Source organism: Salvelinus namaycush, chromosome 31, assembly GCF_016432855.1.
Source record: "Salvelinus namaycush isolate Seneca chromosome 31, SaNama_1.0, whole genome shotgun sequence".
Taxonomy (NCBI): Eukaryota; Metazoa; Chordata; class Actinopteri; order Salmoniformes; family Salmonidae; genus Salvelinus; species Salvelinus namaycush.
Window position 1 is genome coordinate 7,862,676 of NC_052337.1, and position 13,028 is coordinate 7,875,703.

At 46.4% G+C, this 13,028-nt stretch overlaps 1 protein-coding gene across 1 annotated transcript in view; it reads right to left on the minus strand.

The window, feature by feature from the left end:
* The window catches only part of rapgef1b (Rap guanine nucleotide exchange factor (GEF) 1b), a 72,458-nt gene that overhangs the window by 14,450 nt on the left and 44,980 nt on the right, over positions 1 to 13,028 (minus strand). The window contains exons 7-10 of the mRNA XM_038971075.1: positions 10,064 to 10,178; positions 9,534 to 9,720; positions 8,621 to 9,178; positions 8,242 to 8,459 (exon numbers count right to left, since the gene is read on the minus strand). Coding sequence (XP_038827003.1) covers positions 8,242 to 8,459; positions 8,621 to 9,178; positions 9,534 to 9,720; positions 10,064 to 10,178 — 1,078 coding nt within the window. The remainder of the gene's footprint in view (positions 1 to 8,241; positions 8,460 to 8,620; positions 9,179 to 9,533; positions 9,721 to 10,063; positions 10,179 to 13,028) is intronic.

Consider the following 13,028-nt stretch of genomic DNA (forward strand, 5'->3'; position numbering starts at 1 on the left):
AGATCAAGGGTCACGGTATAACAGCAGCAAGTGTTAGCTTTGTTAAAGATGTCCCCGGTGATTTAAAAACAACAACTTTGTGTTGAAAAGTGATATCCTTTTGTACTGTAAAGTACAAAACTAAAGTGGGGGGGGCAAAATGTTGTTGCATTCAAGGAGTTGGTCTGATGGGAATCCGTGATGTCATCGGCCCCCTCCTTTGCTTGATGAACAATAGAGGAGCAATATGTTGAGGATGGTGATGTTGTTTTTTGTTTTTGTCAGCACATTGATCATATGTTGTTGACCATATGATCTAAGAATGCACAGAGCACAACTTTGGCTTGCTATACTTTTGTGCTACTTCTAATGTGGATCACTAGTAGGCCTACTGTATATACTAGTATTGATGGCTGTCAGCCCTATGACTTGATGGACTAGCCCATTGTATTGACTTAACTCTGTGTCATTGTGGATTCTATATGTTCAAAGTTGTTTTTATGTTCCTTTGCTACAAAACCAATTGCACTATGGGACATTAAAGTTGAAACTTGAACTTGGAGCCATTGAGAACAAAATAAATGCGTTAGTCATGCGCGCAGCTAACCACCTCAACCTCATTCATCAACAGGTATAGTCCATCTGCTGTGGAGGTCCCTGACGCAAAGACAGTACAGTACTATCACTTGCTCACGTAGGGTCTGCTTGCTTTGTATGAATGACATTTGGGACTCCTCTTTAGCCCCACTTTTTTCCACAGTATGCACCCACTTCTGTGTCAGTTGTTTCTTAGTCAAAACGCATTAATTTGTATCCTATGATACAAAGCCTGAGGTGGCTTAGAACACACTGCAACAAATGCACACGTAGTACGTACACACACTTACAGGTAACTGCCAAAATAAAGGAAACACTTGAGTAAATGAGGAATACAAAGAATATTGAAAGCAGGTGCTTCCACACAGCTGTGGTTCCTGAGTTATAAAAAAAAAAAAAAAAAATCAAATCAAATTGTATTAGTCCCATGCGCCGAACACAACAGGTGTTCGGCGCCTTACAGTGAAGACCTTACTTACGAGCTCCTAAGCAACAATGCAGTTAAAAAAATAAAAATAAGAAATAAAAAAGTAACAAGTAATTAAAGAGCAGCAGTAAAATAACAATAGCGAGACTATATACAGGGGGTACCGGTACAGAGTCAATGTGCGGGGGCACCGGTTAGTTGCGGTAATTGAGGTAATATGTACATGTAGGTAGAGTTATTAAAGTGACTATGCATAGATGATAACAACAGAGCTTAGCAGCGGTGTAAAAGAGGGGTGGGGCTATGCAAATAGTCTGGGTAGCCATTTGATTAGATGTTCAGGAGTCTTATGGCTTGGGGGTAGAAGCTGTTTAGAAGCCTCTTGGACCTAGACTTGGCGCAGAGAGAACAGTCTATGACTAGGGTGGCTGGAGTCTATTTCTGTTCTTAGTTCTACATTTTTTGAAAGGGGCGTGCTTATTTAAGATGGTGAGGAAAGCACTTTTAAAGAATAACCAGGGATCCTTTACTGACGCGATGAGGCCAATATCCTTCCAGGATACCGGGCCAGGTCGATTAGAATGGCCTGCTCGCAGAAGTGTTTTAGGGAGCGTTTGACAGTGATGAGGGGTGGTCGTTTGACAGCGGACCCATAACGGACGCAGGCAATGAGGCAGTGATCGATGAGATCCTGGTTGAAAACAGCAGAGGTGTATTTAGAGGGCAGGTTGGTCAGGATGATATCTATGAGGGTGCCCGAGTTTACGGATTTAGGGTTGTACCTGGTAGGTTCCTTGATAATTTGTGTGAGATTGAGGGCATCCAGCTTAGATTGTAGGACGGCCGGGGTGTTAAGCATATCCCAATTTAGGTCACCTAACAGTACAAACTCTGACGATAGATGGGGGGCAATCAATTCACATATGGTGTCCAGGGCACAGCTGGGAGCTGAGGGGGGTCTATAACAAGCGGCAACAGTGAGGGACTTATTTCTGGAGAGATGGATCTTTAAAAGTAGAAGCTCGAACTGTTTGGGCATAGACCAGAATAGTATGACAGAACTCTGCAGGCTCTCTCTACAGTAGATTGCAATTCCGCCCCCTTAAGCAGTTCTGTCTTGACGGAAAATGTTGTAATTGGGGATGGAATTTTTGGTGGCCTTCCTTAGCCAGGATTCAGACACAGCTAGGACATCAGGGTTGGCGGAGTGTGCTAAAGCAGTGAATAAAACAAACTTAGGGAGCAGGCTTCTGAGGTTAACATGCATCAACCCAAGGCTTTTACGGCTGCAGAAGTCATCAAATGAGAGCGCCTGGAGACACACAGGGCCTGGGTTAACCTCTTCATCACCAGAGGAACAGAGGAGGAGTAGGATGAGGGTACGGCTAAAGGCTATAAGAACTGGTTTTCCAGTGCTTTGGGAACAGAGAATAAAAGGAGCAGATTTCTGGGCGTGGTAGAATGGATTCAGGGCATAATGTACAGACAAAGGTATGGTAGGGTGCGAGTACAGTGGGGGTAAACCTAGGCATTGAGTGACGAGAGGTTTCATCTCTGGAGACGCCTGTTAAGCTAGGTCGGGTCTCCGCATGTGTGGGGGGTGGGACAAGGGGGCTATCTGAGGCATGTTGAGCAGGACTAGGGGCGCCACAGTAAAATAAAACAATGAGAGCTGCCCTAAACAACAGTATGCAAGGCATATTGACATTAGAGAAAGGCATAAAGCAATCACAGGTGTTGATTGGGAGAGCTAAGACAACAACGGGTGAGACAACAACGGGTAAACAGCTAGGACAACAACAACAGGGACAACAACAACAGGTAAATGGCGATGAATGGACAGAGCGGGTCAGTTAGCTACACACTGGCCCTGAGTTCAAGGCTGGGGCCGACAGATAAACAAAATGAAGTACCGTGTTAATGAACAGTCCAGTAGGCATCAGCTGTGTAGCCGAGCGATCATATGGTCCAATGAGCAGCAAAGACGAGACAGGGAGCTGTTCGGTAGTTGATTACTACGTAAGGCGAGCGGGAGACACGGCATTCAGGAAGCTAGCAGGCCGGGGCTAGCAGATGGATCAACACCAACATCCACGACGAGGAGGCCGGTTGAGCGCACATCGGCCGAATTACGTCAGCAGACCAGTAGTGATGGATCGGCGGGGCTCGTGTTGACAAAGGGTCCAGGCCAATTGGCAAGAGAGGTATTGTAGTTGGTGTACTTCGTTTGCTAGCCGGGAAATGGGCCAAGCTCGAGGCTAGCTGATGCATGCTTCTGGACAAGGGCGTTAGCCACAGTAGCAACTAGCTAGCTGCGAAGATCTGGTGTGATGGTCCAGAGCTTGCGGCAGGAATCCGGTGATGTAGTGGGGGAAAAAAGCAGTCCGATATGCTCAGGGCTGATATCATGCTGTGCAGACTGGCAGGTATTATCCAGGCTATCTGGGCTAAAGCGGCTGGAGTTCGAGCTAAAAGGTAAAGACCGCTAGCAGTGGCTAACAATGACTGAAAAGCTAGTAGCTAATTAGCTGTCTAGCTCCTGATGGAGGTTTCAGTTATAAGGTCTAAAAAAAATAGCAGATCCGTACCACACTGGGTGAGGCGCGTTGCAGGAAGGTATATTTAATAAAAAAATGGAAAAAAGAGACTGAGATGAAATGTACACAAAAAGAAAAAGACAATATTTACATGGGACGAAAACAAGCACGTCTTACTGCTCCGCCATCTTGGTTTTTGTACCAGGCAGTGATGCAACCAGTCAGGATGCTCTCGATGGTGCAGCTATAGAACTTTTTGAGGAGCTGAGGATCCATGCCAAATATTTAAAGTCTCCTGAGGGGGAATAGGTTTTGTCGTGCCCTCTTCGTCTTGGTGTGTTTGGACCATGTTAGTTTGTTGGTGATGTGGACACAAAGGAACTTGAAGCTCTCAACCTGCTCCACTACAGCCCCGTCAATGAGAATGGGGGCGTGCTCGGTCCTCTTTTTCCCGTAGTCCACAATCATCTCCTTTGTCTTGATCACATTGAGGGATAGGTTGTTGTCCTGGCACCACACGGCCAGGTCTCTGACCTCCTCCCTATAGACTGTCTCGTTGTTGTCTGTGATCAGGCCTACCACTGTTGTGTCATCTGCAAACTTAATGATGGTGTTGGAGTCATGCCTGGCTGTGCAGTCATGAGTGAACAGGGAGTACAGGAGGGGGCTGAGCATGCACCCCTGAGGGGCCCCTGTGTTGAGGATCAGCGTGGCGGATGTGTTGTTACCTACCCTTACCACCTGGGGGCGGCCCGTCAGAAAGTCCAGGATCCAGTTGCAGAGGGAGGTGTTTAGTCCCAGGGTCCTTAGCTTATTGATGAGCTTTGAGGGCACTACGGTGCTGAACGCTGAGCTGTAGTCAATGATTAGCATTCTCACATAGGTGTTCCTTTTGTCCAGGTGGGAAAGGGCAGTGTGGAGTGCAATAGAGATTGCATCATCTGTGGATCTGTTAGAGCGGTATGCAAATTGGAGTGGGTCTAGGGATTCTGGGATAATGCCGTTGACGTGAGCCATGACCAGCCTTTCAAAGCACTTCATGGCTACAGACGTGAGTGCTATGGGTTGGTAGTCATTTAGTCAGGTTACCTTAGTGTTCTTGGGCACAGGGACTATGGTGGTCTGCTTAAAACATGTTGGTATTACAGACTCGGACAGGGAGAGGTTGAAAATGTCAAGTTGGTAGTTTAATCTTCCGCGTAGGTCATCAATTTTATTTTCCAAAGACTGTACGTTTGCTAGCAGAATGGAAGGCAGTGTGGGTTTATTCGATCGCCTACGAATTCTCAGAAGGTAGCCCGCCCTCCGGCCACTTTTTCTCCGTCTTCTCTTGACGTAAATGACGGGGATCTGGGCCTGTTCCCGGGAAAGCAGTATGTCATTCACATCGGCCTCCTCGGATTTGTTAAAGAAAAAAAAGGATTCTGCCAGTTTGTGGTGAGTAATGCAGTTCTGATGTGCAGACGATATTTTCGGTCATAAGAGACAGTAGCAGCAACATTATGTACAAAATAAGTTACAAAAATTGTTCCAAAAAACACAATAGGAACACGTAAAATAGGAACAAGTAAAACGTCAGCCTTCTTCTCTGGCGCCATCTTAATTAAGCAATCAGCATCCCATCAAATTAAAGTGTGTGTGTGTCAGTCACCAGATCTCAACGCGATTAAACACTTATGGGAGATTATGGATCGGCGCCTGAGACAGCGTTTTCCCCCACCATCAACAAAACACCAAATGATGGAATTTCTGGTGGAAGAATGGTATAGATTTCCAGACACTTGCAGAATCTATGCCAAGGTGTATTGAAGCTGTTCTGGTGGCTCGTGGTGACCCAATGCCTTATTAAGACACTTTATGTTGGTGTTTCCATTATTTTGGAAGTTACCTGTTCATCATGAGCACACCTTTATCATAATCAATGTTAGAACCATGCCCAGAGACGAACAACAAAACACATCATAACCGCATAAACATAACAGCGGGCCGTGAGCCACTCAGGAGAAACACAACCACATCATTCAGGGCTATCAACAATCAGATCCAGACAACACAGCCCTGGAGGCCTGCCAATTTGGGCCGTTAGGGCCAATTAGGTAGACTCACCATGGGCGTGGTCAGCGAGGCATGTCCACTCAGGTAGGAGGAGCTAGAAACCAATAGGCTGAGGCCTAGCCCAGAGCCCGCCTCCTCCGCCGCCACCACCAATGACGGCTGGAGGTGGCATGACAGAGAGGAGGATGAGGAGGAAGAGGGGGAGGAAGAGTGGGAGGCCTGAGGAGGAGAGGAAGGAGAAAATGGAAAAACAAAGGAATGGGGAAAGATAGATAAGAAGAAAGAGACAGAAGCAGTGAGAATAGGGAGCAAAAAGGAATAGGGGAAGAAAAGGAAGAAAAAAATACATGAAAGATTAAGAAGAGACAAAGAGAGAAAAGTAGTAAAGTTTATTACCCTAGATATAGAGCAGATGGAGCAGCCGTTTTAGAACCAGAGACAGAAAAGAGGGTTAAGCAGAGGACAGCACCAGTAATGATGGTGACTGTCAGACATGCAGAAATCTACCACAGAAGAAGGGAATCAATGGAGAAAGGAGAAGACTCCTTGTTGCTGACACTGAACATGAATTCAGTGTAATTAGTTCAGCCACACGGTCAGCAAAAGTCAAAGGTCATCATTAGGGGTCAGAAGCTTAGAAGTCACCAAATAGTCCAGACACCTGTATTCGCTCACAGTGTTCAGATCTGACTGTGGCACGCTAAACCTACCAAGCTCTCATGGTCTGATTACGGTCCAAACTCTACAGCTTCAAACAAACCAGGTCAACTACAAGGCCCAAAACACACTTGAAATATGATTCTCCTCCCCCATCAGTCTTCTTATCTGACTGGCACTGGCAGACCGTCAAAATGACATTTTTTTCACAAAGCCGTGTAAATCCTGTGACATGGTGGCTTATTGGACAAGAGGAATAGGATGAGGAGGTAAACAGGCTTTTCCCACCCGGCCCTCGACCTCATTAAGTCCACTACACCACCAGCCAAGATTACCAGGCGAGAGAGAGGATGAGGACATGGAGGAGAGAGAGAGAGAGGGAGGAGGATATGGAGGAAAGAGAGAGGGAGGAAAGAAATACAGTTGGAGGAAAATAATACTTTACAACAGAAATCATCAAAATAAAGGTCTGGAAAGTGTTAAAATATAGAGTTGTTAGTGGACGGCAGAAGACCACAGACGGTCTCTCTCAGTCCTACTGTACGAAGTGACGTCTGCTTACTGTTAGGGCTGGGGGCTGATTCTATATGTATTGCGATTCTATACTGTGATTTTATTGTGATTCAATGTTCCAAACATATTGCTAAACACATGTCTCCTGCAGAGGGACAAGAGAGAGCCATGATAACACAAGTTTTGATCAGTCATTGACATAAGTGCTGAAAACAAATTGGCTCCCTTTTTAAAAAGAAGATGGAGAACAAGCTATGAAGGAAAAATACAACCAACTGGCTGGAATGGAATAGATGAAACGGTATCAAACACATCAAACATATGGAAACCACATGCTTGACTGTTCAATTTATTCTGTTCCAGACATTACAATGAGCCCTTCCTCCTATAGCTCCTCCCACCAGCCTCTGCTAGCCTCTACCCAGGTCTAGTCTGACAAATCAAATGACACTTGTCTAACTGGTGACACCATAAAGGTTTTATCTCTACAGGTTAATGCATAGTCTAACCTTACCACTTGACACCTCAATCCCCAGTTATGTTGAACCAATCCCCATTAACCTGAAAATCGATCTGACCTCCCTAGCCCCTCCCCCACAGCTCTCCCCTCTATAGACTGATTGACCGAGAAAAAGAGAAAAATGAGAGAGCAAGAGAAGAAAAAAAACAAGAGAACGAGAGACTAGGCAGACTGAACCAAACCTCTGGACTCTTGTCCTTTCCAGCCAACCAGCCTATAACCAACCTGACGAGTACAAATGACCTCAGAGTTTTTCTTCTAGGTCGTGTTCAAAAAGGACTGAAACAGAGAGGGTCCAATAAGAAAGGTCCCTTTTCCTTTCCTGTTGCACGTTTTAAAACATTTTCCATCACATGCCCTAATGAACACGACCCTGCTCTACATTGACACGTGTTCTGGTTGCAAATGACCTATAGACAGTCAACTGTCTTCTGGGGGGGTCATACAGCATAAATGACCCCAGTGAAAATCCGACGCCTCACCTTTGACCCCTAGGCAACTAATGTTGCATGACCATGACCTCACTGTTTTGGTTTCACCACATGGGGTTAAACTTTCACCTTTTAGATTACCATGCTTAATTGTTGACATGGAACTAAGTTAGAAGTGTTAAATCATTAACCTTCAACCCCTACGAGTAAAACATTTAACCATTCAGCACTCAACCATGACCACATGGATGTCCACCTGGAGAGGAGACCTCACACAAAGAACCTTGGGCCCCGATTCTTCACACTTTTCCTGTAGTGTGCACTGGCACGCTCCACCTTCATAACCAATGCATCAATCTCTAGTGTCCTTCTGAAACAAGACCTCTACAATGCATCAATCTCTAGTGTCCTTCTGAAACAAGACCTCTACAGAGGATTGAGAAATTCTGAGGTGGTGTAGCCAATAAGGGCTCCCAGAATGTTTGAGTGGGGGGTGAAGACTTGAGGGTGATCATACACACTCACCAGCTGCCTCTGCTTGGGGGGCAGGGCGGGGGGCGGGAAGAGGGGCATGGGAAGGGGTTCGTGGACCGAGTCGGTGCTACTGAAGGAGTCGTTGAGGCCGTAGACGTCCTGGAAGCGTTTGTTCCTCTGCTCATAGATGCTCTCATTCTGTGGGGTCTGGTAGAACACTGAGGGCTGGGGCTCTGAGTAGTCCTCCACAAACTGCATGTACGCCAGGACTGGAGGGAGATTACATAGCAGGAGATTAAAAGTGATTCAAGTGAAACGTTAAACACGCACACTACCAGCCTCAATTTTCTTTCCCTCCATCTCTTCCAGTCCTATCCCTTCCTTTCTCCAGCCCCCCCCCCCCCTCTCCATCTCTCCCTCTGCCACTCACCGTGCTTGCTCCTCTTCTCAGGCAGTGGCGGTGGACTAGAGGGCAGGTCGGCGCTCTCGCTAGCCAGGTACTGGGCCACGAACACCCCCCCGTTGCTCTGGGGCATGGGCGAGTTGGGAGTGAAGAGGGGCGTGGGGTGCAGCAGCTCCTCCTCCGACAGGTTATCGTATTGGGAAGGGGACCTCTCGTTGAGGGGCCCCCCCGAGGAGCCACACCCGTCCTGATAGGGCGAAACCTGGGAGCTGCGCCGCTTCTTCTGGGGTAATGCTGGAGGAGCACTGATGCGGGATGGTTGTAAGGGGATGATGTGGGAACCGGGCTGGGGTGTCCAGTACTCAGACTGGGGTGGGTGGGGTTGTTGGTGGTGGGGGGCGGGTGGTGACCTGAACCGGGGGTGAGGAGGCACAGGAGAGGAGCACTCACTGTGGGACTCGGGGAGGGGGGACAGGGACATGACCCCTGAGGGGGTGGCAGTGGAGGGCAGGTGGGTGTCCCCTGTGAAGACAGCGAGGTCCTGGTGGAGGAAGTCATAGTCGGGGTCGTAACTCTCTGTGTTGTCTGGAGAAAAATATATATGTTTTTACTGTCAAATACACCAGATAGGTGCAGTGAAATGTGTTGTAAAAGAGAGACAAGAGGTTAGAGAGGGGGACATTTGTAGAGAAAATAACAAGTGCTTGTGGTTAGGTGAGGCTGTTGACATGTAAAGTGGGTGTTTGTTCAGTCTATGTATTTTTGTCCATCTTTACTAAAACAATTGTGTGCATTCTATTGTGTGTATTTTCATTTTGTGTGAGAAAGTATGCACATGTTCAAAAATGTGTGTTTTTCTATTTCAGTACAGACAGTGTATAAAGATCAACCGTGACTATGATGACTGTCTAATTGTATGTATATGTGTTTGTGCCCCTACCCAGTGTCTCACAGCTAGTATTTCTGGAGCACTGTCCACTGTCCTGTTCCATGGAGCAGAGCTGCTCTTCAGACCTGCTGAGCTTCCCCATGCTGCTGTAGGGCGAGAGGCGCGGAGAGTCACACCCATTCGACTGGCTGCCCCCCGAGAAACGCCTCTGGAGGAACTCCTGCTCATAGTGCTGCTGCTGCACACACAGACAGACAGAGACAAAGACAAAGACAGACATATACACAGACAGACAATCAAAGAAGAAACCAGTGAAGTCGGCTACACAGTCAGTTTCATCAAACAATAGAAAACTTTGTGGATATATGATCCAGTGATGGCCGGCCTAATCAAGTCTGATTTAGTCAGTCACTAGTTATGTATCCATCACTGTATCACGTTATTTCACTATAGTCTGGTAATCCACCCTGATCATACTCTGATGCAGATGCTCTATAGTAGACCAGTGTACAAGATCACAGTATTACTATCGAGTAAGTGGGTGTTATTCAACCATAACCCTTGGTGTGGGTTGGTGGTACCTGTCTGTGGACGCTGCAGGGCAGGCTGGAGCCGCGGCTCATGGGGGCCACCACTGCCACCCGAGTGGGCGACGAGGCCGACTGACGTTTCTTTGGGGGCAAAGCTGGAGGAGGACTGGAGAGAGAGAAGTAGGACGTAGGACAATCAGTGAGAATGGAGGTTTTTAGGCTTCTGATACCCAACCAGGCTGACAAAAAAAACACACAGATTACTGCTCCTTGAGCAAGATTGTGGGATATGACACTGAGGGGTTGTTATGGTCAGCATTTCCTGCTTAATGCCTCTTTTTCGATCACCTCTGGAGTAGCACAAACAGAAGTTGGGCTTTCCAGGTTATCACACTGCAATCATCACAAGTCAATGGCAGATTTAAAGGCACAACATAAAATCAGCAGGTCAAGGATACATGTGGGACCATGACTGGGAAAGTGATGACAGTTATGATATGTACAAACCAAACAGATACATATATGAATGTTTATATGACATCATTGGTACACACTCATGCACCAAGCTTTCTCCTGATTGGATGAGGGCTTCATTGTACGGCGTGCATAATTAGGAACTCAAGCATGCAAGACAAGACACTCCACCAATCAGGCACTCAACCTATCAAGACTCTTCCGGGACGGGATTGGACAGTTATTAAGGAAGCAGGATGTCACAATGCAGGGGGATGACCCTACTGGCTAACGTACGTGTCAGTCTTTGTGGATCTCCGTTGGCCAGCGAAAGTGGGGTCAGTAGCCAAGTGTGCTCTGTTCCCAGGACAACATGGAGAGAGGGATGGAAAGTAGATAAAGAGAGTGAAAGAGAGAGGAAGAAAAAGTAAGAGACAGACAGCAGTGCACCTCAAAAGCCTAGTAGTAGTAGTATTCAAGGTTTTGATCTAATCTTCCGGCCAAGTCCAAGGCCTATTGATTTTTCATAGCTCCACTTCCTTAAGCCCACAGAAAATTAATGCCTGTCTACCACCTTCCGTTTCGCCACCTCTTATGACGACCCTTTTTCCACTAAAGAGGAGAAGGCCATCTAGGCCAGTGGTTCCCAAACTTTTTATAGTCCCGTACCCCTTCGAACGTTCAACCTCTAGCTGCATACTCCCTCTAGCACCAGGGTCAGCGCATTCTCAAATGTTGTTTTTGCCATCATTGTAAGCCTGCCACACACACTATGCGATACATTTATTAAACATAAGAATGAGTGTGAGTTTGTCGTCACAACCCGGCTCATGGGAAGTGATGAAGAGCTCTTATAGGACCAGGGCAGAAAATATAACAATAATCAATCATTTTGCTCTTTATTTAGCCATCTTACATATAAAACCTTATTTGTTCATCAACAATTGTGAATAACTCACCAGATTAATGAGAAAGGTGTGCTTGAAAGGATGCACATAACTCTGCAATGTTGGGTTGTATTGGAGAGAGTCTCAGTCAAATAATTTTCAACACAGTCTGTGCCTGTATTTAGTTTTCATGCTAGTGAGGGCCGAGAATCCACTCTCACATAGGTACGTGGTTGCAAAGGGCATCAGTGTCTTAACAGCGTGATTTGCCAAGGCAAGAAACTCTGAGCGCAGCCCTATCCAGAAATCTGGCAGTGGCTTCTAATTAAATAAAATTTTCACAGAACCGCTTGTTGCAATTTCGATGAGGCTCTTGTTCAGATATCGGTAAGTGGACTGTGGGCAGTGCATGAAAGGGATAACGAACCCAGTTGTTTGTGTCGTCCGTTTCGGGAAAGTACCTGCGTAATTGCGTACCCAGCTCACTCAGGTGCTTCGCTATATCACATTTGACATTGTCCTTAAGCTTTAGTTCATTTGCACACAAAAAAAAAATCATACAATGATGGAAAGACCTGTGTTGTCCTTGTTAATGCAGACAGAAAAGAGCTCCAACTTCTTAATCATCGCCTCAATTTTGTCCCGCACATTGAATATAGTTGGGGGAGAGTCCCTGTAATCCTAGATTCAGATCATTCAGGCGAGAAAAAACATCACCCAGATAGGCCAGTCGTGTGAGAAACTCGTCATCATGCAAGCGTTCAGGCAAGTGAAAATCATGGTCAGTAAAGAAAACTTTAAGCTCGTCTCTCAATTCAAAAAAACGTGTCAATACTTTGCCCCTTGACAACCAGCGCACTTCTGTATGTTGTGAAAGCGTTACATGGTCGCTGCCCATATCATTGCATAATGCAGAAAATACACAAGAGTTCAGGGGCCTTGCTTTAAAAAAGTTAACCATTTTCACTGTAGTGTCCAAAACATCTTTCAAGCTGTCAGGCAATTCCCTTGGCAGCAAGAGCCTCTCTGTGGATGCTGCAGTGTACCCAAGTGGCGTCGGGAGAAACTGCTTGCACGCAAGTTACCACTCCACGTGGTCTCCCTGTCATGGCTTTTGCGCCATCAGAACAGATACCAACACATCTTGACCACCAAAGTCCATTTGATGTCACAAAGCTGTCCAGTACTTTAAAAATATCCTCTCCTGTTGTCCTGGTTTCCAGTGGTTTGCAGAAGAGGATGTCTTCCTTAATTGACCCCCCATAAACGTAACGTACATATACTAGGAGCTGTGCCATGCTCGGCACCTCTGTTGACTCATCCAGCTGTAACGCATAGAATTCACTGGCTTGTATGCAACGCAGTAATTGTTTCAAAACATCTCCTGCCATGTCACTCATGCGTCATGAAACAGTGTTGTTTGATGAAGTCATTGTCTATATAGTTTTTTTGGTGCCTTTTCCCCCAGCATTGTCCCAGCCATATCCGCGGCAGCAGGAAGAATTAAGTCCTCCACAATAGCATGGGGCTTGCCTGTCCTAGCCACTCGGTAGCTCACCATATAAGAAGCTTCTAGCCTTCTTATTAATGGTATCTGTTGCTTTTATACATGTCTTACTACTCGAAAGTTGTCTTTATTCTCACTCAAAAAACTCCCGTGGCTTATTTTTCAAATT